The 26,889-nt window shown below is 51.7% G+C and overlaps 1 protein-coding gene across 8 annotated transcripts in view; it reads left to right on the top strand.

Moving 5' to 3' along the window:
• The first annotated feature begins 49 nt into the window (after positions 1 to 49).
• The window catches only part of FGD2 (FYVE, RhoGEF and PH domain containing 2), a 37,516-nt gene continuing 10,676 nt past the window's right edge, over positions 50 to 26,889 (top strand). For 2 of the 8 annotated variants that reach the window (XM_046004294.1, XM_046004298.1), the window contains exons 1-9: positions 15,795 to 16,019; positions 19,151 to 19,385; positions 20,921 to 21,001; positions 21,685 to 21,833; positions 23,335 to 23,491; positions 23,708 to 23,846; positions 24,370 to 24,428; positions 24,645 to 24,791; positions 25,495 to 25,590. In XM_046004294.1, the coding sequence (XP_045860250.1) occupies positions 15,937 to 16,019; positions 19,151 to 19,385; positions 20,921 to 21,001; positions 21,685 to 21,833; positions 23,335 to 23,491; positions 23,708 to 23,846; positions 24,370 to 24,428; positions 24,645 to 24,791; positions 25,495 to 25,590 (1,146 nt within the window). In that variant the 5' untranslated portion in view covers positions 15,795 to 15,936. Of the gene's footprint in view, positions 268 to 13,709; positions 13,729 to 15,794; positions 16,020 to 19,150; positions 19,386 to 20,920; positions 21,002 to 21,684; positions 21,834 to 23,334; positions 23,492 to 23,707; positions 23,847 to 24,369; positions 24,429 to 24,644; positions 24,792 to 25,494; positions 25,591 to 26,889 lie in introns of those variants that run through there. The other 6 variants (XM_046004297.1, XM_046004299.1, XM_046004295.1 and 3 more) reach the window with 5 other exon arrangements.

A 26,889-nucleotide genomic window follows, 5' to 3' on the forward strand; every position in this document is an offset into this window, starting at 1 on the left:
GAGCGCGGGTGTGTGGCGCGGCGGGAGGTACGCGCCGGATGTGGCCTTCGGGCGCGATTGGGGACTGACCCCACGCTGGGTTGCAGGCCGGGGCTCAAGTGGTCGCGGGCGGCCCGGGCCGGGGGTTCCGGAAGTGTGAAGCCTGCCGCCTGCCGAGGCGCTCCCCCGGGAACCCCCCCGAAGGCGACGGGGGCGGGGCTCGACGGCTGTGCCAGCCAGACGCCCCCAATACGGTCTGAGGAGCTTCCAAGCCGGGTTCCCGGCTTGGTGAGTTTTCTCCGCAGTTCTAGGCCCGCCCCTTTGCGGGCTGGAGCCCAGGCACTGAGGCCTCTGAGGCCTCCTCCCCCAGTCTGAGGTCCTCCGCGCTCTCCAGGCTTGTCTTACCCTTTTATCCTCCCCAGTGTGCCACATTTAGGAGCCCTTTAGCTACTGTGGTCTCCCTCTTTTGTAGCTGAAGAACGTTCCTTATAGCCCACGATTAGGAAAGTATTTTGCCCTAAAGTATTTGAGTATCTCCCTCACTACGGGGTGAGGGTTTTAATCCATCTTTAAATGGGAGGTACACAGGCACTGAGCTAGGCAAGGAAAGTCTAATACTTAAATGGGTAATGGTAACTGGCCTTCAACTCACAATCGCTATATGCCAGGCATGTTAAAAGTGCTTTGCAACACGTTAACTCAAGAACGATCGTGGAGGGGGTCCTTGGGTGCCTCAGTCGATTAGGCCTCCAGCTCTTGACTCTTGATGTCCGCTGAGGTTTCGATCTCAGGGTCGTGAGTTCCAGCCCCAATGGGTTCCATGCTGGGTATGGAGACTACTTAAAAAAAAAAAAAAAAAAAAAAATCCTCGTGATAGCCCTGCGAGGAAGGTATTTATTACAGCAAGTACCCTGTCCCTGTTTGTAATCATGCCCACTCTCAGCCCCAACAACCCTGATGGTAGAGGAGGTTCTCAGTAAACGTTTATATGGAAAAAATTGAGTATCCCAGAGTCTGCAAGGACACAGCAGTGGGGCATCTGGTACTTTGTGTTCTTCGACGGAAGTTTCTTTAGAATAGAGGTATGCCTTCTGACCCCTTGGTCCAGGCTTCCTGCAGGCTGCTCTCTCTTCGTACCTTTCCCCCTAAAAAGCCATCTCCCCCCTTGCCACTCCTGACAATAATTACTCTATACATTGCCCACATCCAAATCCTGCCCATCTACATCCTTCTCTTCCTCTCTCCCCTCCTTGGGCTCTCTTACCCAGGCTCTTTCTGGTCTCAGCCACTACAAAGCTTTGTAGCCCTTTCAAGTTACACGTTTTCCTCTTCAAACACAACCTACCTTTAGCTCTCAGGAGCACTCTAAATGACTTCCCTTTGCCTGGATTCGGATTTAGCTTTCTTAACAGAAACCTTAAAATCAGGTTCATTCACAGCCTCGGGTAACATCACAGCAGCACACTGACTCTCCACCTGGAAGTCAGGCTCTGGATGGGGAGAAGTGGGGAAGTGGGCTGGGAGGGGAGCTCCCCTCACCCTACTGCTGAAACTCTGTCACACAAACCTCCTTTTCTGGACTTTTCCTCAACATCTTTCTTCACCTGCTTTCCCCTCTGAACTTGACTTGTGTTCACTGCTAGGCCTTTACTCTGTCTCACTTACATGGTCACCCAACTTTTTGTGTGTATTTGGTCCTTTGAGTCTGTGCCTTGGTGAAAGGCAGCTACATTGTGTTGCGTTGTCTACAATGTAGCTGCCTTGCATTGTTTTGTATCTTCCTCCCCACCAAATATAGGAATATGGGGACATATATACAGTAAATGTTCAGTAAGTTGGTTTTAAGTGTTTGAACAATTTCCCTAAGCAAAGACATTAAAGTAAAAAATAGATCAGCCAAAGCAATTATATCTCTAGGGATCTGAGCAGAAGCAAATGCAAACTGCGCCACAACTCTATTTCTACAACCCAGGGCTCACAGGGACACCAAGAGGAAGGAAAAAAAATCCTCACAGTAAAAAAAAAAAATTACAAACCACTCCAAAACACATTCCATCATGAAAGTGAATAGGCAAAAGGAGGATTAGTATTCCCAGGAACTAGACATGATAAGGCAATCTGGAAGAGACTATAAGGGGGGGAGGGGATGTATTTTCAAATGAAGGCAAAAATAAAGACTAGAAGTACTGGGAAAAAGGACAGTGTGAAAAAAGAACAGGGATATTTGAAAAGAAATCAAACAGATGATTTAGAAATGAGAAGTATACTTATTGAAATGATTGAATGGAAGAAAATCTTGCTCAGGGTTCCCTCTGCTAAGCAACCTAGAACTCTTACTTAGAGCTATACTTAAGTACCTATATTTAATAGTACTTAGAACTATAAAGCAGTGAGCTCTGGGCTGGATTAGTGGCCCCCTGTGGTCCCATGACCATCTGCAATTACTTACCAGGCAGCATTGTGGCTGCCTGCTTTCTTGTCTGTCTCCCTTGTTAGACTGTAAATTCCTTGAGAGCAGGACTGGCCTATTCATGCTGGCACAGATCCCAGCACATGGTAGAAACCTATCAAATGTTTTCTAGAAAATGAATCAATAAGCAAAATACTTTAAAAAATTGTACAGGGGCATCTGGGTGGCTCAGTTGTTAAGCATCTGCCTTTGGCTCACGTCATGACCCCAGGGTCCTGGGATGGAGCCCCTGCTGGGATGGGGAGGGTGAAGCCTGCCTTTCCCATTCCCACTCCCCCTGCTCTCCCCAGCTCTCGCTGTCTCTCTCTGTCTCTCTGTCAAACAAATAAATACTTTAAGGTAAATAAATAAATGATTGTACAAAGTTATTATGGTAGCACCAATTACAGAATGAAAATTTTAGGAAGACCCATATGCTCCAAATTAGGGATGGAGCCCCTGCTGGGATGGGGAGGGTGAAGCCTGCCTTTCCCACTCCCACTCCCCCTGCTCTCCCCAGCTCTCGCTGTCTCTCTCTGTCTCTCTGTCAAACAAATAAATACTTTAAGGTAAATAAATAAATGATTGTACAAAGTTATTATGGTAGCACCAATTACAGAATGAAAATTTTAGGAAGACCCATATGCTCCAAATTAGGGATGGAGCCCCTGCTGGGATGGGGAGGGTGAAGCCTGCCTTTCCCACTCCCACTCCCCCTGCTCTCCCCAGCTCTCGCTGTCTCTCTCTGTCTCTCTGTCAAACAAATAAATACTTTAAGGTAAATAAATAAATGATTGTACAAAGTTATTATGGTAGCACCAATTACAGAATGAAAATTTTAGGAAGACCCATATGCTCCAAATTAGGATCAAACAGCAGAAAATTAACAAGAAATAAGACTGCTGTAGACCTTGAGAATTGCCAAGTGTATAAAACCACCAATCCCTGGAGTCCTGTGGGGAACTATTGTTACAATGAAAAGAGAATACGAAATACTAAGTACCCACTATTGCAGCTAGGTTGACATCACGCTAACCTGGTTAGGAGTGAATTTGACAAGATGCTAAGGTCAGGCCTCACCCGGGGAGGGGCAAGGCACACGGGATGCTGGAGAATTTACCCTGCTTTAAAGAAAATGGGGTTGTACTAGATGTAGGCTCCCTGTTTACTAGTTCTGGGTGAGAACATTCTGGCTGCTGTCTCTGTTTACTCTGGGTGCGGGTGGGTGGGGAGCACGGGCCTTCCCTCTGTCATGGAGCCCTGGGGTTCTGTGCAAAGCAGGTTGGTTACCTTGCTGGTGTAGGGCTGCTTCCACCCAAGGAGTTAGGGGCTTCTAATTAGCTAGTAACCGCCCAGCAGTTCCTGTCAAAGGGGACTCTCTGAATTAGGGGAGCAAAGAAGCATGCTAAGAGAGAGCCACCCAATTCAAGAAACACCTCTTGTTCTAGGTATGCCAAAGGAAGTTCCATTATAACTGACCATCTCAGGAGTTCCAGCATATTATGCAGGTCACCAGGAATGTATGGGCTTGAGGAATCACTAAGCCTTCTGAAGGAAACGCCCCCCCCCCCCACAACTTTGGAACTAACAGGCCTTGTGGCCCCAAGGCCTTGGGATGAAATGCGCAAGAGCAAAGAGGGGAATTAGGGCCTCTGCACTGTGGGGAGATGGAGTATCTCACTGAGCTTGCGCTCACACTGGTGTCAGAGGATCAAATGCCTTCTTGCTTTGTGCTCTGCCCTTCAGTTCTCTCAGGGGAGAAAGGTGCATCTATCTGAATCTCGCAGCCAACGTAAAAATGTCTATTTAACCCTAAGAGGTGGGGAGAAGTTTCTTCTGCTGTAGTCCATAAAAATCAAACATGATTAGACCCTTGTTCAGAGTTTGGGTGAATCTGGGGATTAAGATGATATCATTCAGGGGTGCCAGGGTGGCTCAGTCAGTTAAGTGGCTGCCTTCAGCTCAGGTCATGATCCCAGGATCCTAGGATCGAGCCCCAGGTCCTGTTGGCTCCCTGCTTAGCAGAGAGTCTGCTTCTCCCTTTCCCTCTGTCCCTCCTCCTGCTTCATGCTCTATCTCTCTCTCTCTCAAATAAATAAAATCTTTTAAAAAGACAGAGAGAGAGAGAGAGAGGTGATATCATTCAATGGGAGACTATCCAGGCCTGCCAAGGAAAGAGCTGTTGATACCAGGCAAAGGCACAAATGAGCCTCAAAAACATTAATCTAAGTGAAATAATCCAGAAACGAAAGAGCACCTGCTGTGTGGGTCCATTTACATAACATTCTTAACCAGGCAAAATTAATCTGCGGTGATAAAAATCAGAACAGTGGTTACCTATGGCGGAGGAATAGCTGTAAAGAGGTATGAGGAACATTCTGGGGGGTAGAAACACATTCGTCTCCGTTGGGGTGGTGATTACACACATGGGTGCACTTGGGAAATCTCACCAGGCTGTACTCTTAAAACCCGGGCATTTTATGGTATGACCATGATTCCTTAATTGAGGAAAAGCTATTTCAGGACTAAGATTCTAGTTTCCTCTTAGTAGGTATCTAGGGGAATGCACTGTCTGAATGTCAACTGCAGACATTCGTGTCAATCCTTATGTAACTAGAAAGACAACACGACTGACTCCCTTCTCTACTGCTTCCCTACCAGCCCCTGGCAGAGTCTAAATTCTTATATGTAGTAGTGTGCTGGTCAATTCGAGAACTGATTCTCTAGGAAGAAAAAAAATTCCAATTTGTAGCACCCGCCAATTCATGAGGTGGAAATACTCTCACTGTGACTGATTTCAGGCTGTTAATGTAACATGTCGCTGGGCATGGAGTTGGGAAGAGATAGGCATGATTGACTGGCGCAAGCCAGCAGGAAGGGACTCCAGCACAGGGCAGCAACAAGCCTTTCTCGTGAAGCTACTGGGGAGCCCCAACAGACCTGAGCGAGCAGCTGTTCAGCATTGTGTGGTTCAGGAACCAGCAATTTCCTCCTACCCTGAATGTGAAGAATAATAGACGCTGCCCCAAAGCGATCATGTGAAATCCTGAGCCCACCGTAACGAAGGTCAGTTTTGGAAGACTCGGCAGGTCAACGACTTGATCACCGGGGTTAGCACTGTGTTGGCAGCATTGGGATTTTTTTCTAAGTGAAAGGATGGGTTATTTCATTTAAAATACCTGAATTTGGGGTGCCTGGTGGTTCAGTTGTTAAGCATCTGCCTTCGGCTCAGGTTATGATCCCAGGGTCCTGGGATGGAGCCCCGCATCAGGCTCCCTGCTCCGCAGGAAGCCTGCTTCTCCCTCTCCAACCCCACTGCTTGTGTTCCTTCTCTCACTGGGTCTCTCTCTGTCAAATAAATAAATAAAATCTTTTAAAAAAGAATAAATAAAATAAATGAATAAATTTCCCAAATTTAAATTCTCTTAGGGGAAAAACCAGAACAAAATGGGGCACCAGGATGCCTGCATTCCATCCTGACGAGCGTTCCTCTTGTAACAGAGGAAAAGCTGTCCTCAGGACCAGCCCAAGGTTACTTGAGTTTGTAAATCCTAGTTGAGACCGTGCCTCCTCTGGTTTGCTCTTCGGTAGCACGGTGTGTGTGTGTGTCTGTGTATGGTGGGCTGATGAAATATCCATGCATGATCACAGTTGCCCCAGTTGGAGGAAACATATGCCATTTGGCATCTTGGAGTACCTGTGCTCACTCTGGGTGCTCAACAAGACTTGGCACATCAAGGGATACCAGAACACAGGCAGGGCATTACCTGGACCCCTGGTAATGCCTGGTTGAACATTAGAATCACTAAAGGAGTTTTACCAACAAAAACCCAAACAAACAAACCATCGTACATACTCCTCAGCCCAGACAGTTGACTAAGAATCTCTGGGGATGCAGTCTGGAAATTAAAATGTTTTGGGGTGCCTGGGTGGTTCAGTCAGTTAAGCGTCTGACTCTTGATTTCAACTCAGGTCGTGATCTCAAGGGCATGGGATCAGGCGAGGGGCTCCATGCTAGGCATGCAGCCTGCTTGAAACACTCTTCTTTCCCTCTGCCCCTGCCCCTCCCGTTTTCACTGGCATGTGCGTGCGCTCTCTCAAAATAACAAATAAATAAAAAATAAAATAAAATATTTTGAGAAAGCCGTACAGGTGATTCCAGTGTGCACCTTTTCCTTTCTTCAGGAAGCACTATTTAGGGTAACTTTTTCTTGGACTAAAGGAAAAGTCACATGTAGTGACCAGCGTTCCCTCCTCCGGTTGTAACTCCCATTCCTGCCTGCAGTAAAGGGGTGGGACAGCAAAGGAGGCGTGGCTAACCCCACCCCTGCTGCTGGATGGAGGGGAAGATGTATCTGGTCCAGAAGGCTGGGGCTGGGGTTCCAGAAGAGGCCAGAGGCAGAATGAGCTTTGGTTCACAGTGCAGGCAGCTGAGCACCCTAGAGCTTTTGCCCTTTGTGAAATCAAGAGGGGAAGAAAGTAAAAATTCCCCTTGATTCTTTCAACCAATATTTATTGAGCACATACTATGTGGCTAGGCATTGTTGTAGATGCTGGGGATATAGCAGTAAGCAAAAGAGACAGAAATGCCTGCCTTTCTACCCTGACATTCTACTGAGGGAGACAGAAACTACACATAACCAAAAAATCAGCATATGAGAAAGTGAGAAGTGAGGAAAATAAAGCAGGGAAGGGGGACTAGGAATGTGTGGTGGGGTTGCAATTTGGGGAGGGTGTGGGAAAGAGGAAAGGCCTTGGTGAGAAGGTGATGTTAAAGCTGAGAGTTGAAGGAGGTGAGAGGGTAAGCTATGCAGGTATCTATTTGGCAGAAGAGAGGTCTAGGAAGGAAGAATGACAAGTGCAAAGGCCCTGAGGTGAGCATTTGGCAATTTGAAAGGCAAAAAGGAGGCCAAGTGCTTAAGCAGGGTGAGAAAGGGAAGAGTGGTGGAAATGAGGTCAGGGAGTTAGACCTTATAGACCTTATAGCTGTGGACTTGGCTATGACTCCCAGTGAGACATAAACTAGATATATCACTAATGTAGACCAGTGGAAGGGAGCCTTCGAAGATAGTGGGGAAACTAAGACAAGAGTAGTGGAGGCTCAGCCAGCTCTTTCAGATTTGTCCTGTGAAGTCCTGGGGAGGGTGGTGGCTCACTCCTGTTGGAGCACGCAGAAAAGCACGGGGTGGGGAGACAGAAAGCCAAACCCAGAGAAGGCAGAAGAGTGAGGAAAGAGAACCCTGTACTCTCACACGACCCCTTCCCACATCCTCAGAGTGTCCTGTGGCCAACTCAGGAGAGATTTGGGGAGGGCTGACCATGCAGCAGGTCTGTGCTCATTTCTGGGAACACAGAGACAAACAAGCCGATGTCCTGCCCTCTCAGGCTTTTGTAAGGACTAAGGCCTCAGGCAAGCTTTGGGCCTACCCTTTGTCTTCTTTTCCCAGGTTCCTAGGATGGGGCTCTCTGCTGAAAGGAGGAAGGGAGAAAGCTGGTGGGAGAAAGGAGGGGATCATGCTGCCGTGTGATGGGAGAACTGGATCGGAGTGGGCTCCTGCGTGGTGGGTTACGGAATAGCACTCCCGGAAATGTGTAAAAGGGAGCTCGTGACAGAGCAAGCGCAGTAGTGGGGGGCTCTCACAGGCAGAGCAGAAGTCCCGCTGTTGTGGGGGAAGACAGGAGGAGGTAGCTCACGTCTGGAAGCAGGTCGCAGAAGAAAGGTCGCCGTGGGCAGGGCAGCTGGCTATGCAGGAACAATTTGTTCTCTTTATTCCCACCCAGAAACTTGTCAGTCCTCTCCAAACTGTTTGAGTTTCTCTGGGTGCTGCGGCAGAGGCCCCAGTGGTCCTCGAGAAAGGCCCACAGCTGTGTGGAGATGAAAGGAGTGACCCGAGCTGTGAGGTCCCACATGCTGGCCTTGTGCTCACACTCCGGGCGTGTCCTCAGGCGTGGCCGGGCACCGTTCCTGGGCTCTGGCTGTGCCCAGCTGGCTCCCTTCTAGTGCCTCCTGCCCAGACCTGGGCCTTGGCTCTGTGGAGGGGGCCTCCCTCCTCCCCCAGAAACACAATCCCTCCCTCTGCTCCCTCTCAGCCTCCCAGGGGCCTCCCTCCTGCCTCCTGCACCATTCGGTTAGCCCTGCCCCACCTCTCCCTCTTCGTTCCCAGTTTCCCAGGCTGCTTCCCTCCCCGCCCCACCTGATGCCTGTCTCTGATGACCTTGAGTCCCTCCTGAATGGTGGGGTGTGTGCCAGGGCCTGGCACAAACGTTGCCCAATCCCCGAGAATACCAACTTTGAAACCCGATTGTTCGCACGCTGAAGAAGAAAGAGCTGTTTATGCTCTACGCTGACGTCCTCGCCGGCCACCCACGACAAGGCTGACACAGATTTGCTGTCTCGTCCTCCAGCCGCCTTGGCGGCCCTAGGGCAGCCGCTCTGCTTAGCACACGCTGGTGGACGTGTTTGCTTTGGTCTCCCTGTGTTCCCGTCGGAGCGATCTACCTCTGTGTAATGACACGTGAGGCCCGAAAACATGCAGGACTCCCGGACCGGACTGCCAACGGGCAGGCAAATAGGGAAGGCTTTCTGAGAAAGGAGACAGGCAGGAAGGCAGACGGCTGAAGGGGGCAGGCGGCAGCACCGAGTCCTCCTACAAGAGGGCTTTTGTGGGATATCCAGCTGAGGAACAAGTGGGAAAATTCTGGCTGTTTGGGAGAGGACAGGGGAGCCGAGTCTTCCTACGAGGGACTTTTGCAGCTTTCTCCCCTAAACCTGGGACTGGCAATGAATGGCACCAGCACTGCTGGCGTGGCCTCTGCCCTTCCATGCCCCCACCTTGGACAGTCCCCCCACCCCGCACAGGGCCTCCCAAAGACCGGTAGTGTGGTAGAGGACAAACTGGGGGGGGAAGGGGGCTGGGAAGTGGCGTGCACGGGTTGGGGTGGCAAGGCCGCACCAGCCTCAGGAATGGGTTTCAGCTGGCTGCCCGCGTCTTCCCTGGAGCCCTGTCATCCCCACAGCCTGTCACAGGCCATTAAGCTCTCCGCAGGTGTTGTGCTTGACTAAGGCTGGGCACAGGCAGGGGTGGGGGCTAGGGGGAGGCTTGGAACACACTGCTCTGTCCCCTCCTGGGCCTTGGCTTGCTAAAGATAAATGCATCCCCCCTGGCGTCTTCATTCCCCCTTGAAAAAGCTATGCCCTCATGCACCCCTGGAGATTTCCTGTGTCTGTACATACATATACACAAATACCGCATATACATACCCCCCACACCACCCACCACATGCACAAACATATCATGCACACACACACACATCACACACATGCCACATACACAAATGCGGGCCTGTGTGCACACATATGCACACATATCATCCAGGTCCTAAATTCTGACACTTCTTCCCCAGCAGCCCCCACTCCCCGAATGCCCCCTGCTGCTCCAGGGCTGCTAATGAGAGCCCCTTTGGATGCCTCTAGACTGCACACAAAGCCCTCTTTGCAGCCCAGGGCAGAGCTGTTGAGACAGTAAGCCACGTGACTGCCCAGCCCAGCAGTTCCTGCTTGGGTATCCCTCCCTGCCTGTGTCCCTCCAACTTTCCCCCTATTGGGGCTGCACGGGAATGAGCTCATCCAGCCTCCTTAGGGCTTGAAAGCAGAGGAGAGAAAGCACGAAACTTACTCATGCCAAGGACCACAAGAGCCCTGAAGCGGAGAGGTCGCCCCCACTCAGAGGGAGACGTGTTCATGCCCAGAGGCTCAGGGACTCCCCTGCTTAAAACTTTGTACCCATTCCCCTTGGTTCGCAAGCATCTCAGCTCAGCAGAAAAAGCCTACCAGGGCCAGACCCCCAGGCTCCCCTCAGCCTGTGTCCCTCCATTCCCTGGCTCCTGGACTCTCAGATGTGCTGGACTGTTTGCTCTTCTTCCCCATCTAGCCTTGGTCTCTCAAGTCCGCACCCCTTTCCTTTGTACATGTTCTGCCTTCTGTTTCTTTTTAATATTTTATTTATTTATTTGAGAGAGAGAGAGAGAGCATGAGCAGGGGGGAGGGAAGAGGGAGAGGGACAAGCAGACTCTCCACTGAATGGAGAGCCTGACAGGGACTCCGTCCCAGGACCCCGAGATCATGACCTGAGCCGAAGGCAGAGGCTTAACCCACTGAGCCACCCGGGTGCTTCTATTCCTTGTTTTGAATGCCTTTTCCTACCTTGTCCCCCTGGAGAATTAATTCATCCTTCGCCCTTCAGTTTGCCTTTGCCAGGAAGACTTCCTTAATAGTACCCACTATTGGATGCCCCTTCTTTGGGAGCCTCGTTCAGAGCATTTCCTACATCATATTTTAGTGGTTAACAGGCCCATCTTCCTCATTAAACTATGAACTAAGGGGCAAGGGACTGAGTTTCATCTATAACTTCAAGCCTAATGCTGACACACAATAGGTGCTCAAGAAATACTTGGTAACTGTGTGGATGCCTTAATAATGTGGGGAAGAAGACATCAAAGTAAACAGAGAGGCATACCAGGTCTCTGAGAAGGAAAAGGAATGCCAATGGTAGGTAGCAAGGAAGGCTTCCTGGAGGAAGTGAACAGGCTGTTTCCAGAGAAAAGGAACTGATTGGTCAAGGCAGCAAGTAACCATAGCAAAGGTCTTCAGTCAAGAGCAAGAATGCTGGGGCACCTGGGTGGCTCAGTCATTAAGCAGCTGCCTTTGGCTTAGGTCATGATCCCACGGTCCTGGGATTGAGCCCCGTATTGGGCTCCCTGCTCGGGAGGAAGCCTGCTTCTCCCTCACCAACCCCCCTGCTTGTGTTCCCTTTCTTGCTGTGTCTCTCTCTGTCTAATAAATAAATAAAATATGTTTTTTAAAAAAAGAGCAAGAATGTGTGTAGTCCTTACACATTACTCTCCCATTTAATCTGCACACCCACCATGGGAGGGTGACTCTGTCATGATCTCCATTCCACACATTAGGAAAAGTGGAGCTCAGTTACTGGCCTTCGCAAAGCAAATAGGTCGGATCTGACAAAAGAAGCAGAGCAACGAGGAGTGATAGTGTGGGATTTGACCTTCTATGGCAGGGAAGCTACTTACTGAACTTTTTAAGCTCTTTAAGCCTTTCTTTTTATTTTTTGACAGAGGGTAGGGTGGGAGAAGGACAGAGGGAGAAAGAAAATCCCAGGCTGGCTCCATGCCCAGCGGGAGCCCAACCTGGGGCTCGATCCCATGACCCTGAGATCACGACCTGAGCTAAAATCAAGAGTTGGACACTTAAGCAACTGAGCCACCCAGGCACCCCAGGGCAGCTCCTTAAAGAATCCATGCCTCTGAGCGAGTCTAAGCTCCTCAGGCGGGCAGTGGTGGGGGAGGTGGGTGGGACAGGTGTGAAATGGGGGGAGCAATAATGAACTGAACCAGTGAAAAAGCGCTGGGGGTCTGCAGGAAGGACAGGCTGCCACCTCCAAGCCACAAACCTCGACGTCCCAGGTGACCTACGGGAGCAGCTGGCACCATTGGTCCTGGAGCTAACCAGCCAGCTGTCCTGGGAACTGGACAGGCTGAGGGACCTGGGTGGAGAGCCCAGACCCCCTTCAACAAGCATGAGCTACACTAGCATGGCCTCGGGAGCGAGCACAGTGGCTGCAGCCCCTCCTGGATCCACGGTCAGCTTCTGGGGGGAGAGCATTCTAGAACCATGGTTCGGCTCAGTGTGGGTGACGTGGCACAGAGCCACCGCTCAAGGTCCCATTCCAGACCTGGATGAAATGGCCGGAAAGGTTAATCAGAGCCAGACTGGGAGGGTCTGGAAGGCATACCACGGAATTTGGGAATTTTTCTGGTTGGAGTTGGCAGTGAAGGTGGGCCGTGCCTCTGGTGATGTCCTGAAGGTGCTGGGCATCCTGAGGCTGAGGGGGGAGGGTAGGAAGACGTGCCTGTGGAGCCCAGGGGTAGGTTCCGAATAGGTGGTGTGGGCTGTGTGTCACTGAGGCCACAGGGCCTGCGTGGAGCCTCGGAAGGTACTGGCAGGTGAGGAGCAAGTCAGAGAGGAGGAACAGCGAGGAGCTAAGGAAGTGGGGGGACCAGGGACGCAGAGCCCTGGAAGATTGTTCTGGGTGCAGGCACCATGGATCTCCTTCCTGGGCCGATGAAACTCTGATGGCGCCGGTGTCACGTTCAGAGTTGGGCTATCAGATGTCCCTGTGCGGGGCATGCTGTTTGAGCCTAGATTCCACTCTAGAAGCCCAAGGTACTGCCAGCTGAGGGCTGAGATAAGCAGGGTGTCATATCTGTCCATTCCACAGGACTCCTGAGGCCCTACTATGTTCCGGACCCTGGGCTGGGCTGGGGATTTGGGCCTGAGGACCTGCCCTGCCCACAGGGACCCCGTGTACAGTCCGGTGGGAGGCCAAGGAAGCAACTGGGTCCTGCAGTCTAGGGAAGGGGAGCACCAAGGAGAGTCCTCCCCAGACCTGGAAACATCCAGGAAAAGCGGCAGTTAAAGATGGTTCTGAGCAAAGCCCCTAGATTGAACCACCATGGACAGGAAATCCAGGGGTCAGCCCTGCAATCAGCAAAGTCCTGACCGTGGGACCTGTAGGGCTAGCAACCCAGTGTCCTCTGAGCTGTACTGTGTGGGAAAACAAAAAGAATGAAGTAAACCTGTGAGTGGGAAGGGAGTTCATAGGTGGGACATTGTAACCTGTAGACTTTATTTGAATCCTGATTTTTTTTTGTTAAGTTATCTCTACCCCCAACATGGGTCTCGAACTCACAACCCCCGAGATCAAGAGTCACACGTTCCACCAACTGAATCAGCTAGGCGCCCATAGCTCCAAATTAAAAAAAAAGAAAAGAAAAAAAATGATGATGGATGAGTCTGCTCAGGCTGCCATAACAAAATACCACAGCCCGAGAGGCTGAAAAAGAGCATGAATTTATTTCTCACTATCTGGAGGCTTGAAGTTCCAGATCAAGGCACTCGCAGTGTTCTGTTTCCGGTGAGGTCTCTCTTCCTGGTTAGCCTCCCATGGCCTCCCCTCAGAGGGTGTGCAGGCTGTGGGGAGAGGTGGGCGTGAAGAGATTGCTCTTCTTTTTCTTAGAAGGCCACCAATCCTTAAAAGGACCTTCTTCATATGACCTCATTTAAGCTTAATTACTTCCTAAGCGCCCTATTTCCCAATACAGACACGCTGGGAGCTAGGGTTACCAGATGAATTTTTCGAGAGGACTCAGTCCACTGGAGATGACATTTAGGAGGCAACTGGTTCTTTGCTGACTCAGTATTCGATTACATCAAGGAATTACTGGTAAATATCTCTTGGGGTATGGAAATGGTAGTACTGTCTTAGGTATAGGCATATACATGTATAGAGCATATTTGTGTATGCCTATAGGGAATAATATTACCATATATGGATGTGTGCATGTAGTATATATATATATGTATATATATATATATATATATATATATTTCCTTATCTTTTAGATACACACCAAAATATTTATGGGAATGATCATCTGACATCTAGTATTTGTTTCCAGATAAGGGGGAATGAATGTGGCTGCAAATGAGGCAGGACTGGCCATGAGTTGATGGTTGTTGGGTCTGGGTTATGGGTCCATGCGAGCGCATTATGTTATGCTGTCTACTTTTGCGTGTGTTCTAACTTCTCCATAATAAAATGTGAAAACAGAGAGTGAAGAGGACTGGGGCACCTGGGTGGCTCTGTCCTTCGACTGAGCATCTGCGACCTGATTTTGGCTCAGGTCATGATCTCATGGGCGGTGGGATTGAGTCCAGTCTCATCCTCCCACCCCCCCACCCCCGCCCTTGGACTCTGTGCTCAGCAGGAAGTCTGCATGAAGATTCTCTCCCTCTGCCCCTGCCCCCACATGCTCTCTCTCCCTTTCTCTCTCTCAAATCAATAAATCTTTAGAAAAATTAATAAATAGGGGCACCTAGGTGGTTCAGTGGATTAAGCCGCTGCCTTCGGCTCAGGTCATGATCTCAGGGTCCTGGGATTGAGCCCCGCATCGGGCTCTCTGCTCCGCGGGGAGCCTGCTTCCTCCTCTCTCTCTGCCTGCCTCTCTGCCTACTTGTGATCTCTCTCTCTGTCAAATAAATAAATAAAATCTTTAAAAAAAAAAAAGAAAAAAGAAAAATTAATAAATAAATACAATTTTGGAAAAGAAAAGAAGTGGAGAGGATTGGTGAAGTTTAGGGTTGGGGGAAGGAGTCAGGCATCTACTAGAAGAAATTGTTCAGGCGAAGCTCTGAGCTGGTGGGGTAGGTGGGTGTGTGAGCTCCTGGGGGTTTACTGGTGCTGGGGCATGAAGCTGTGCCAAGCACATCAGGGATCCAGATGACTAAGGCCCAGTCCCTAGGCTTTGAGGACAAAGATGAGTCTCAGTGGAGCGCCCTGGTTCAGGACCAGTGAGACTAGAACCCAGTGGGAGAGCCCTGAAGGGCCAGTAAAGCTGTAAGGGGGATTAGGAGATGGGCATTTGTTGTGGAAGGGCTGGGAGACCGGGTGGTAGGGGAAGCTTCCAGCAGAGACAACCTGGCATGCTAAAAGCAGGGCAGTCTGGGGATGACGCAACAAGAATGTGGTCATCCGGGTTCTCAACCAAATCTCTGCTGGAATTGTAGGCAGCTCACCTTTGCTTTGGACATCTGACTTCTTTTGTGTCCTTACTGGGTGACTTTGGTCAGGTTACTTAACCTCTCTGATCCTCTTCTTTTTTTTTTCTTCTGTTTTTTCTTCTGTGAAATGGAGGTAGTAATGGGGCTGCCTCATAAGGTTGTTTTTTCTTCTGTTTTTTTTCTTCTGTGAAATGGAGGTAGTAATGGGGCTGCCTCATAAGGTTGTTATGGGATTAAATGAGAAAATGCTTGTAAAGCACTAAAAAGAGTGTGCGTTAGCTGTTATTATCAGAGTTTCGGGGAGGAAGCTGCTCTCCCCTGGGGCAAGGAGGTGGAGACAGTAGCCATTAAAATGAGAGCCCTGATGGGGAGGTGAGAACAGCTCTGTACTCCTCCCCGCTAGCCCTTAACAGGTTTGTGATCTATTTTTAATTTGAAAAAAGTGGTTTCCTCATAGCACTGAGCCACTGGTCCGATGCAGAAAAGAAGTTGCTGAGAAAATTTCAAGTAAAATCCACTGGGCCTTATGAGAAGTCGTGGCTGGTCAAGATCAGCCATGGGAGGTCTCCAGAAACTGCCTCTGGGCTCCGTTGCCCCCTTGGGAGCAGAAGGTCAGACCCTGTGAGGGAGGGTGGGGCCTGAGCAGGCTCCTCCCTTTTGGAGGAAGCTCGGGCCTTTCCCCTTCGGGGCTGTGACTCTGGGACCACTTCCTCTTTCCTTACTCTGAAGCTGGGAGCAGGCCTACTAAGCCCTCTGGAAAGACCAGAGCTCATTCCAGGATGCCCTAGCCCCTCTGTGACCCCAGGTGGGGGTGGCTGAGGGTGCTGATTGGAGGCCTCCCACCCTGTTTCAGGGGTAGCTGAGGACCACTATGGAGGCCTGCAGAATGGAGGGAGAGAATAAGGAGAAGCTGGCATCTGTGTCCAGTCTGGTGACGGTGTTTGAAAACAGCAGGTATGGGGTGGTGGGGGTGGCAAGGGTCGCCAGGGCCAACCGGTGGGCTCCCTGTAGTTCCATTGTCCAGCCTGGGCCCCCCTCTGCCCACCCACCACCAGGTCTGGAGCACAGGCCCTCCCTGTCTCCATGGTTAAGGATCAGTACTCGGGCCACCTTGGCCCCCCCACAGTGAGCAGTTCTCTCTCTGGGCCCATGCTGGACACCTCCTCCTGTCTGGGCTGTGCCTGGATTCCTGATAGCATGGAGGAGTGTGGTCTGGTCACAGGAGCTGGGCAGCGGGGAGGGTGTGTGCACAGATATGTTGGGGAGAGTCCAGAGGTGTGTAGTTATGAGTGAGTGTGGGTGGGCCCCACAGAGCTAAGGCTGCAGGGCTTCACCCATCGCCTCTCCCTCAGAAATGATAGTGATGCTTATCAAACACTCTTTATAAATAGGACAACCATATAATTTATCATTCCAATCAGGGCACAATTAAAACTGGAAGTGGATGCCATTAAATTTTTTTGGCGGAGGGAAGGGGATGAAAGGAAAAGCTGAGACTGTACTGGGCAAACCTGGATGGATCAGCAGCCTACATTTGGGACACTGTTCTAAGTGACTTGTGTGACTTTTTTCATTTAATTATCTAACAGCCTCCCGAGGGTAGATCTATTTGTAGTCCTACCTTCTGATGAGACTGTGGGTGTACAGAGAGGCAGGGAGACTCACAATGCTTCAGGTTCATGGATAGGGGCTCCCATCTGAAGGGAAAAAAACTGGACCAGATGTGTGGAGGTTACTGGTGGCCCTGGCAGGGGTGGGGTGTGTGTGTGTGTGTGTGTGTGTCTGTGTGTGTGTGTCTGTGTCTGTGTGACATTAATCTACTCTGCAGGCTTTTCTTTTCTTTTCTTCTTCTTTTTCATTTTTTAGTTTTTTGAAGATTTGACTTCTTTAGTTGTCAGAAAGAGGGAGAAAGGGAGAGCACAAGCAGGGGTTGCTGCAGGCAGAGGGAGAAGCAGGCTCCCCACTGAGCAGGGAGCCGATGCTGGGACTCGATCCCAGAACCCCGGGATTATGACCTGAGCCGGAGGCAGACGCTTAACTGACTGAGCCACCCTGGGCATCCCCCTGCAGGTGTTTCTTAAACCCAGCACTGTGTAAGGAACTGTTGTTGGTAGCATTCTCTGGAAATAGACTCTAAGGTAGAAATTTGCTTCAGTAGATTTACTGGGGATAGTTTTGGGGATGACACTTGCCGGTGCAGGATATAGCACTGGGAGAAGCTGAACTGTGTATACTTGCAACAGAGGCCTCAGCCTGTCCCAAGGAGCTTTGGAGCTGGGATTTCCGTCAGGTTGTTCTATTGAGGCAAAGCCAGGGATCTTTGTACCCCCACATGGACTAGTCATTGGATATGGACTTGACCTGGGATGATACAGCATCACCCAGGAACTGTAGTGGACACAGGAGCCGAGAGAATGATCCCTGCTGTGAGGATTTCTGTCTTTGGACATTAAGCTTATGGAATTACTGTGATGCCAGGTCACAGACATAGATTTCCCAAGAGGAGCCTAGATTCTGTGCTGAGGGCACTCAGAGCAGAGAAAGACTTCTGTGGGCTTCACAGTGGATGTGGCACAGGTGTGGGCCTAGAAGGGCGGTTCATCTTCTTGAGCTCGTGACCTCACCCCGCCTCTCCCAGAGTTCTTTGCCAAGCACGTTCTAGTTCAGCACCGAGGACAGCTCCAGGCGCCGCCTTCCTGGCCCACCACCCGCCCCTTGGAGTGTGGGGAGAGAGCACCACCCAACTCAACAGGCCAGGCATGCCCAGTGGAGACCCTTGGCATATGTGCCAAGCCCAGGCAACACTGGGCAGGAGGAGGCAGTCCGCAGACCAGAATGGGGTCAGAGGAGGCCTTGTCCACAGGGTGAGAGCCACCCATTATCAGGTGAGGAGCCCCGTGCCAGCAGCCTTGGCTTTGGCTTTCTTGTGAGGTCTCCCAGCACCTTAGCTGATCTGAAACTGAGGGGTGAAAAGGAAACAGAAGCAGGCCTGGGGCACTTGGAGGGAAATGCAGAAGCTGAAACCAAATGTAGAACAGAAAGCCGGAGGCCCAGCTATTTGCACGGGCTGAGGAACCAGGCACCAGGGTGCCAGACAGGGGTGGAAGAGCCCATGGGGAGCCATGAGGACTGGTTTCCAATCCTCTCTCTACCACCAAATAGCTGAGGGACTCAGGACGGACATGTTGGCCCTCTGGACCTGCTTCTCCTTAACTCAAATGGGGAGGGGCAATTTAGGGTGAGGTCTCAGGAGCCAGCATGCCTGATCTGGATCCCATCTTTGTCATCCCTAGCTGCAAGTTACTAATGCTCTCTGTACCTCAGTTTTCTTAGCTGCAAAACCAGGGTCATGAAAACCTTTCTCAGAGTTTTGGAGACTTTGTACATGTCTGGTCTCTCCATCTACCAGCCTGTCTGTCTCACTGCAAGCCTTTCCATACCAAAGAGAATGGGTATAGCCCAAATCATGGGATATATTCAGTGAGGGTGGCCTCTTTTATCTAAAGAATTTAACTAGCCTGTGGACCCTGTAGTAGGATAAACACACACAAAGCTACCCTTCAAGAGGGCATTCCTGGAGGTGCTTCCAGACTGCCTTTCCCCTGCCACTGGAGATGTAGAGGGCACAGTTCCCATGGAAAAGCCCCAGCTTCAGCAGCTCTGCCCTCCCTGTAGAGTGTTTGATGGCTCCCACCTTCTCTCCATATATAAGTTACCCAGATTTTAGGGCCTTTCCTGCCACAGAGACTAAAAACAGAGGTGAGATGTACAGGTGAGGGTGATCTGGGGCCATTTAGAAAGCACTATACAGATGAGGGGTTCCTCACTGCATTTTAAAGAGGGAAGTATGTCGTTCTCCAGAAAACAAAACAAGTCGATGCTGACTCATTTTGAAGACTGGAGTTCCCTCCAAGAAGATGTTGGGGAAGGAAGTGGATGTTTTACTTAGCAAATTCCTTCTGAGTGCAGGGGCCACTTCATACCTATGATTTGCATTAATCACCCTTAAATCCCCACCAGGGAAGTGCTATCCTTCTTCCTATCTTACAGCCAGGAAACCCTCAAATCTGTTTTGTTCACCTCAGGACTCCAGGTGCAGCATCCAGAGTCTGCAAGCTGGAGATCGAACATCACTGCCCTGGGGGCAGGGCTCCCCCACCCGCAGAGCCGTGGAAGGAGCCCAACCTTGGGGAGACCCTGCAGGGGTCCGAGCCCAGGATGGTTAGCAGGAGGTACCTGAGCTCCCTGAAGAACAAGCTGTCCAGTGGGGCCTGGAGGAAATCTTGCCAGCCTGGGACCCACCCTGGGCTAGGGACACAGGTGCCTGAGGGCTAGAGCAAAAGTGGGGAGCTGGGGGGACCCCTTCGCTGACGTCCTCCCAAAAAATACTCTCCCAGCCAAAGCCAGCACTTCCCCAGGCGGGGGTTTTGTGTCACCAGAGATCAGTTGAAAGCTAGATTCTCTCCTCTTAATGGCCTTTGATTAATGCCTGCAACATACCCCACTGTTGGCATCATTTCCCGTGTCCCTCACTGAGGGAGTCTTTTAGGCAAGAACATGAAAACTCAGACAGCTTAAAGAACTTATCTGAAGCCATGCAGCTTAGGTCTCCATTTTGTGAACCAGTGCCCTTCCCGGGTGTGACCTCAGTTTATCCGCCAAAGGAGGCAACAATCCCAACTAGAAATAGAGGCTAGTGCTAATGCTGCTGTTAGACTGATCCTGGACAGGTCACCTGCCCACTCTGGGTGTCGGTTTGGTTGTCTGTGGAGTTCAAGGGCTAGGCTGCATGACTCTGTACACCCTGGAGCCAGACCACCAGGGGTCATGCCCCAGCTCTTCTGCTTTCTAACTGTGTGACCTTGGGCAAAGCACTTTTAAAGTGCCTCGTTGTGCCGTTCCCTCATTTATAAAATGGGGAGGGTGATCATGTGGTGGCTGAGTACCATTTATTATTTCTCACAAATCTCTGGGTTGACTATGCTCCCTGATAGTTCTTCTATTGGTCTCACTTGGGGCTTGTGTTAGCTAGCTTGGGGCTGCCATGACAAAATGCTACAAACTGGGTGATTTACTGGAAATAGATTTCCTTACGATTCCGGGGACTGGAAGTCCAAGATCAAGGTGCTGGAAGGGTGGGTGTCTGGTGAAGCCTCTTGTCCTGGCCTATCAGTGGCTTTTGTCTCAATGTGTCCTCATGCACATACTCTCCTGGGGTCTGTCCCTACTCTTCTAAGGACACCGGTCCTGTTGGATGAGGACCTCACCCATATGACTTCATTTAACCGTAATTATCACCTCCAAGGCCCTATGTCCAAATACAGTCATACTGGAGCTTTAGACCATCAACATATGGATTTGGGTAGGGGGCCACAATTCGGCCCATGATAGAGTTTCTCCCATGACTGCAGTCAGATGGTGACTGGTGCCGGAATGCCTGAGACAGCTCAGTTCTCAAGCCCGGTGCCTGGGCAGGGACAGTAGAAGCTAGGTTCAGCTGGGGTGCTGGCACAGCTGGGCCCTTGGCTCTCTCTCTATGAGTGAGGTCTTTGGGCCTCTCCTCTCGAGGTGGCCTCTCCATCAGGGCAGCCAAATTTCCAGATGTGGTGGTTCCTGGCTCCCAAGAGAGCATAAGCTTCCAAGAAGCTTCCAGACCTTTTAGGCCTTTGGACCAGGTCTGGCACAGCCCCACTTCCTGCCCCATTCTTTGTTAAAGCGATCCCAGCACCAGCCTAGATGCACTGTGGGAGGGCTGAGCGCCGGGAAGTGGGCATTCACCGGGATGTCTTTGAAGACTACACCCAGGGTCCCCATCAGAGGTGACCAAAGCCTTCTCCCCCTTGACCTGCCTGCAGGAGCCTGAGGAAAAGAGGATCGTCCAGGAGCTCCTGGAGACAGAGAAGGCCTACGTGGCCCGCCTCCATCTGCTAGACCAGGTCAGGGGCCAGAACACCGCCCTGTCCTGCTCCAAGCCCCAGCACCCAGGTCTCCTCTCCCCACCTTCACTTTCCCTTATGTGTACCTCACTGGTGCTGAGAGTTAGGACCTGGCATGTGATTCGAGGAAGTTTCAGTCTTTCACCCCCATTGCCTGGAGTTGGGGCAGAAATGAGGATTTAGGAAATTGATGCCACCTGTCATTCCAGCCCTGGTACCCAGGCCGGCACCTCGTGTGTAGCAGAGTGCACATGGCCCTCCCAGCCGCGCACAGAGTCCTCATCTGTCACCCCCACACCCAACATCCTCGCTGTTATTAGACTTCACACGTTCTTAAGAAGCCGCAAGCCTGAGGGTTAAATATTTGTGCACTTGGAGCATGATCCTTAGCTTGGTGAAGTCCAAGAGGTGGGCCCATTTCTGACATTCATCAGCTGCCAGCCCCCAGCCAAGTCCCTGAGCCTCTAGGCCTTCGTTTGCCCATTTGTAAAGTGGGCAGAATACAGCCCTTTCTGTCTCTTCCTGAGGCTGTTTCGAGGATGATGGGAAGCTGAAGAGGTGAAAGCATCCCCCAGACCACAGAAGGGCCGGAAAGCCCCCAGGCTGTGCCTGTCTCCACCTGGGCGGGTGTGCGGGGGGCTCTTCTCGGCCACAGACCTAGTGACCGGCAGGCGCGGCTGCAGGTGTTCTTCCAGGAGCTGCTGAGGGAGGCCCGCGCCAGCAAGGCCTTCCCCGAGGATGTGGTCAGGCTCATCTTTTCCAACATCTCCTCCATCTACCAGTTCCATGCACAGTTTTTTCTCCCGGAGCTGCAGCGGCGGCTGGATGACTGGTGAGAGGGCCTCCGTGAACACCCGAGCCCCCATGGCCACAGCCCAGGCCGGGACAGGGTGCAGACCCCCGTGGCACTGGCTTTGGCCTGTTTGGCCCCCTGCCCCTGCTGTGTGTCCGTGATGGTCTCCTCCCCTGGGCTCAGTCTGTGGTCATAGTAAGGGGCTTGGACATGTGGGTGCTAAGGGGCTGTGTGTGTGTGTGTGTGTGTGTGTGTGTGTGTGTGTGTGTGTGTCCTGGGGAAGGGGGTGTGTCAGTCCCCACCAGGTTGAGGGACTTCGGAGCCAGTGGAAAGAGGCAGTGCTAACTGAGGGCTTCTGACATGCCCAGCCTTGGGTTTCACACCTCTGAACTCACTGATTCTTCAAACCCATCTCCTGTGCGGTGATGCAAGGAACTGTCTTCATTTTCAGAGACGACCACTGAAGCATTTGGTGGAGGAATTACTTGCTTTATATATTTTGCCAAAGAAATGCTGCGAGGACTGGGGTGTCCTTTAAAATTCTTCAGCAAAGAGAAATGTCCATAATTGTTAAATTCAGGGTCGGATATATAGGGCCTCATTATTATATTCTTTTTCCTTCATGACAGCTTAGTTTTTTGTGATAAAATGTGGGTTGGTTTTTGTTATTTTTATTTTATTTTAAAGATTTTTTTAAAGATTTTATTTATTTGAGAGACAGAGAGAATGAGTAGGAAGGAGAGGGAGAGAATCTGAAGCAGGCTCCACTCTGAGCTCAGAGCCAGACAAAGGGCTCGATCCCATGACCCTGAGATTATGACTTGAGCTGAAACCAGGAGTTGGACACTTAACCAAATTCACCACCTAGACACCCCTGGGTATTTGTTGTTGTTACTGTTTTAAAGATGACCCTATGCCTACCACCATTCCTGTTTTTTTCCAATGGAGATACAGAGATGTTAGGTGACTTGTCCAAGAACACACAGCTAGAGTAAGTGGAACAGTTGGGAATCAAACTGAGGAAGGCCAGTTTCAGGGACCGTGGGACCCCTCATCGCTCTGCTGTCACGGCCCCTGGGCTGACCTTCAGGCCCTACCACAATATGACCCTAGATAGGTTCTTACCCCTCTGGGGCTGTTCTGTCATCTCTAAGATGGGCCGATGACCACTCCCCACAGAGATGTGAGAATTAAATGGGGTGAGACCCATGGCATGTCTTGGACGGTGCTTGGCTTCTGGCCCTTGCTGCTATTACTTCAGCTGCCTCAAATGGTTTCGGGGTGTGCGGTGGGAGCCTGACGCTATGCTGGGTCTGCGGGTAGAAGAGAGCATCTGCCCTCGGGGCTCAGAGTCTGAGGGGGCTGGACCCCACACATGTGGGTGAGGGTGATGGGCCCCCATGCTTGCACCCAGAAGTGCAGCGGAAGGACTGTTTTTGGGGGTTGTGTGGTTCAGAGAGCCTGGCCTAACCTGACCCTGCCTGAAGTCGAGAGAGGAGGTCCTTAGGCTGAAGGCAGTACCCGAGTGGCCCTCTTCCAGGATAGCTACCCCCCGCATCGGTGACGTCATCCAGAAGCTGGCCCCATTTCTGAAGATGTACAGTGAGTATGTCAAGAACTTTGAGCGAGCGGCTGAGCTGCTGGCCAGCTGGACTGACAAGTCTGCCCCCTTCCAGGAGGTGATCACCCGCATTCAGGTGAGGCTGGGCAAGGGCTGGGGCCGAGCCTGCACCGCCACCCCTGGTGGGTACTGGCTCATATTCCCCAAGGGACCTGGGGGACCTCACGCTCAGCTGCTTGCATAGGCTTCCCACGCCAGTCTGCCCCACCCACTCCCCCCCACCCTCTCGGCAGCCCGCTCTGCCCTTCCCCACTCTCAACCCACACTATTCCTCCTCCCATCCCTCCCCAAGAGCAGCGAGGCCTCCGACAGCCTGACTCTGCAACACCACATGCTGGAACCTGTGCAGAGAATCCCACGCTATGAGCTGCTGCTCAAGGAGTACGTCCAGAAGCTGCCAGTCCAGGCCCCAGACCGGGCCGATGCTCAGAGTGAGGACACCACCCCCGGGAATCCACAGGGCTAGGGAGGTCTGAGCCACTCCCCTTTATTGATTGAGCACCCCATCAGCTATCAACATTGTTTGTTGGTACTTCCTAGATGTTATCCATACCATTAGCCATTTTTTATAGCCACTAAGGCCCAGAGAGATCAAGCAACTTGCCCAAGGTCACACAGCCAGAAAGGAGCAGAGCTGGGATTTGAAGCTATGCCTGTATTATGCCAAAGCCCGTGCTCTTCCCATAGCACCCTCTGGGTCTGGCTTGGTTTGGGGAGGAATGAGATGGTCACAGAAGCCCAGTGCCTAAGCCCTATCTTTCAGTGGCTTCCAATCTCTCCACTCTGGGTGAGAAATGGCCCCCATCACACAGTCATCCCATGTGCTGGCCAGGCTTCTCCTACAGTCACTCATAGCAGACCCTCGGGCCCCTTTGTTAAGCCTCAAGGACTTCCTGCCCCAGCCCCCAGCCGCACGTTTTCAGGAGATAACTCTGGCCCGGTGCCCTCCTTCAGAAGCACTCGACATGATCTTCCTGGCCGCTCAGCACTCCAATGCAGCCATCACCGAGATGGTGAGCAGCTGGCCCTCGGGGTGGGCATCCCCAGGGGCCCTGTACCTCCTCCCTGCAGCTCTCAGCCACACACACCCCTAGCCATGCAGGTCTCTATCCACTCATCCCCTTGGCCTTTGCTGTCCTCCCCCTCCCGTTCCTGTCCACACAAGGCAAACCTTCCAGAAGCAGGTGGGCCCTGCCGGGCCTTGGCTGAGGGTGCTCCCCCTGTCCCAGGAGCGGCTGCAGGACCTGTGGGATGTGTACCAGCGCCTGGGTCTCGAGGATGACATAGTAGACCCCTCCAACACCCTGCTCCGCGAAGGCCCCGTCCTCAAAATCTCCTTCCGCCGCAGTGACCCCATGGAGCGCTACCTTTTCTTGGTACGAGGATGCTAAGTGACCCTCTCTGCTCTGCCTGCCCTGGAGAGGGCGGTGAGGGGCCACTCCCCACCAGGTCCTGCCTGCTTCGTGTCTGCCTGGCACCACGGGAGAGGCAGGGAAGAGCCTGCTTCTCTGTGTGTTATTGCTTTGACACCCAGGTGACTTTAGACAAGTCACAGGCTAGGCCTCGGGATTTCCAACTGAGGGGTTTCTCAGGTAGGCCCTAGGAAGCAACAGAGGCAGAATTGGAACCCAGTCTGTTTGACTCCAACCTTGTGGTATTAAACTGCTCTAGGAACTTTAAAAATTAAACTTGCTCTAGGAACGCAAAGCGGGAGAGAATCAGGTTAGCTGCTAGAAGAACTACCCAGATTGGCACTCATGAAGCCGGGGGGGTCTCCTGGAAATCTGGCAACTGGTCCTCCCTGGAGGTCTGTGGGAGGGGGCTGTAATGTCCCATGAGCCCCTGCGGCCCTGAGCCCCCATGAGAAAGGCTGAGGCCCACAGACAGGGTGACTCTCCAGTGACCATCCTCGCCAGATTGGAGGCCAGATAGACAGCTCCTTCCTCATCACACCTGCGACTCCTGGGAGCTGACCTGGAGCCTGGCGAGAGGAGAGGGAGGTGCAGGGGTGCTCCGGCTCTGCCTCCCTGTCCTTCCTGCCCTGCTACTACGCACTCCCTCACCATTCCGTGTCTCCAGCAGTTCAACAACATGCTGCTCTACTGTATACCCAAGGTCATCCAGGTGGGCGCCCAGTTCCAGGTGAGGACCCGCATCGACGTGGCCGGAATGAAGGTGAGAGGCACCCCGTCCCCTGACAGCGCCAGGCTTCATCCCGAGGCTGGGATCGAGTATGGGGAATAGCAGCAGGGTCTGCTGAGTTCTCAACCCCGGAACCCAAATCTGGAGATCCTGGGCTAACATGGAGGTGGAAACGTTTTGGGGTGGGAGCTCTCCCCTGTGGGGGCGCACAGGCCTGGTGCACTCTTTGGGACAGTGCCCTCCCTGGCCTGACCTCTCTCTGCTTTCCCTATCCACTGCCCCAGAGCTCCAACAACTTTAATATGTGCATGAGGCCCTGGGAGTCTTGCGAAAATGCAGGTCCTGATGCGGTTGGTCCAGGGCGGGACCTGAGACTCTGCGTTGCTAACCAGCTCCCAGAGCTGCTACCGCTGCAGGCCACAGGCCACACTTGGAGCAGTAAGGGTCTACATGGTCAGCTCCACCGCTGGACCGTGTGTGTCCCCAGTCAGAGATGGCCACAAATGCGTGGGGACAGCAGCCCATAAGTAGTGCCCACTGACTGGCTGGTCCCTCTGGACTGGGCCCTGCATCACCCCATCAGACTCTCACGTATCCCTATAGTGGAGGAGCTGTTATTTTCCTTTGCCTGTTTCTTTTAAAAATAGCACTTTTTTACTTTAAAGCATAGATAATACGTATCCCCAAATCAAATATAAAAGGCGCGTACAATGAGCAGTCTCCTCCCCACTCTAGCCCCTAGTTCCCTTCCAGGAGACAGACTTTTTGCTTCTTCAAAGGCCTTCTGGAGGTAGTCTTTGCAGACACCAACTAGTAATATATTTATTACTGCTTCCTTACTTACGTTTCGCATAAACAGTGAAACCGTTTTCCAGAGACACTCTTCTCCACTTTGCTTTTTTCACTAAGTGCTAAGTTCACTTAGTTCACTCCAGGCTAAGTCTGGTGATCGGTGCATGTTAGGACATCAAGAGTGGCCTCACCCTTCGGTGGGTATCTGCACGGTGTCCCTGTCTGTGCAAAGTACTGTAACCCATTCAGCTGGCCCGCTACTGAGAGACAGCTAGTCGTTCCCCGTGAATAACTACAAAGGAATAACCAGGTACGTGTCTGCGTGTGAGTCTATCTGTAGTTAGTCGCATCAAAAAAAAAAAAAAATCTGGAAATAAACTGTGGCACTTCTAGACAATGGAATATTGTTCGGTGATACAGAGAAATGAGCTACCCGGCCATGGAAAGGCAGGCGGGAAACTTCAGTGCATTTTGCTAAGTGAAAGAAGCCAATTTGAAAAAGGCTACATGCAGTGTGGTTCCAGCTGTCGGACACTCTGG

The sequence above is a fragment of the Meles meles genome, chromosome 5 (assembly GCF_922984935.1).
Source record: "Meles meles chromosome 5, mMelMel3.1 paternal haplotype, whole genome shotgun sequence".
Lineage (NCBI taxonomy): Eukaryota > Metazoa > Chordata > Mammalia > Carnivora > Mustelidae > Meles > Meles meles.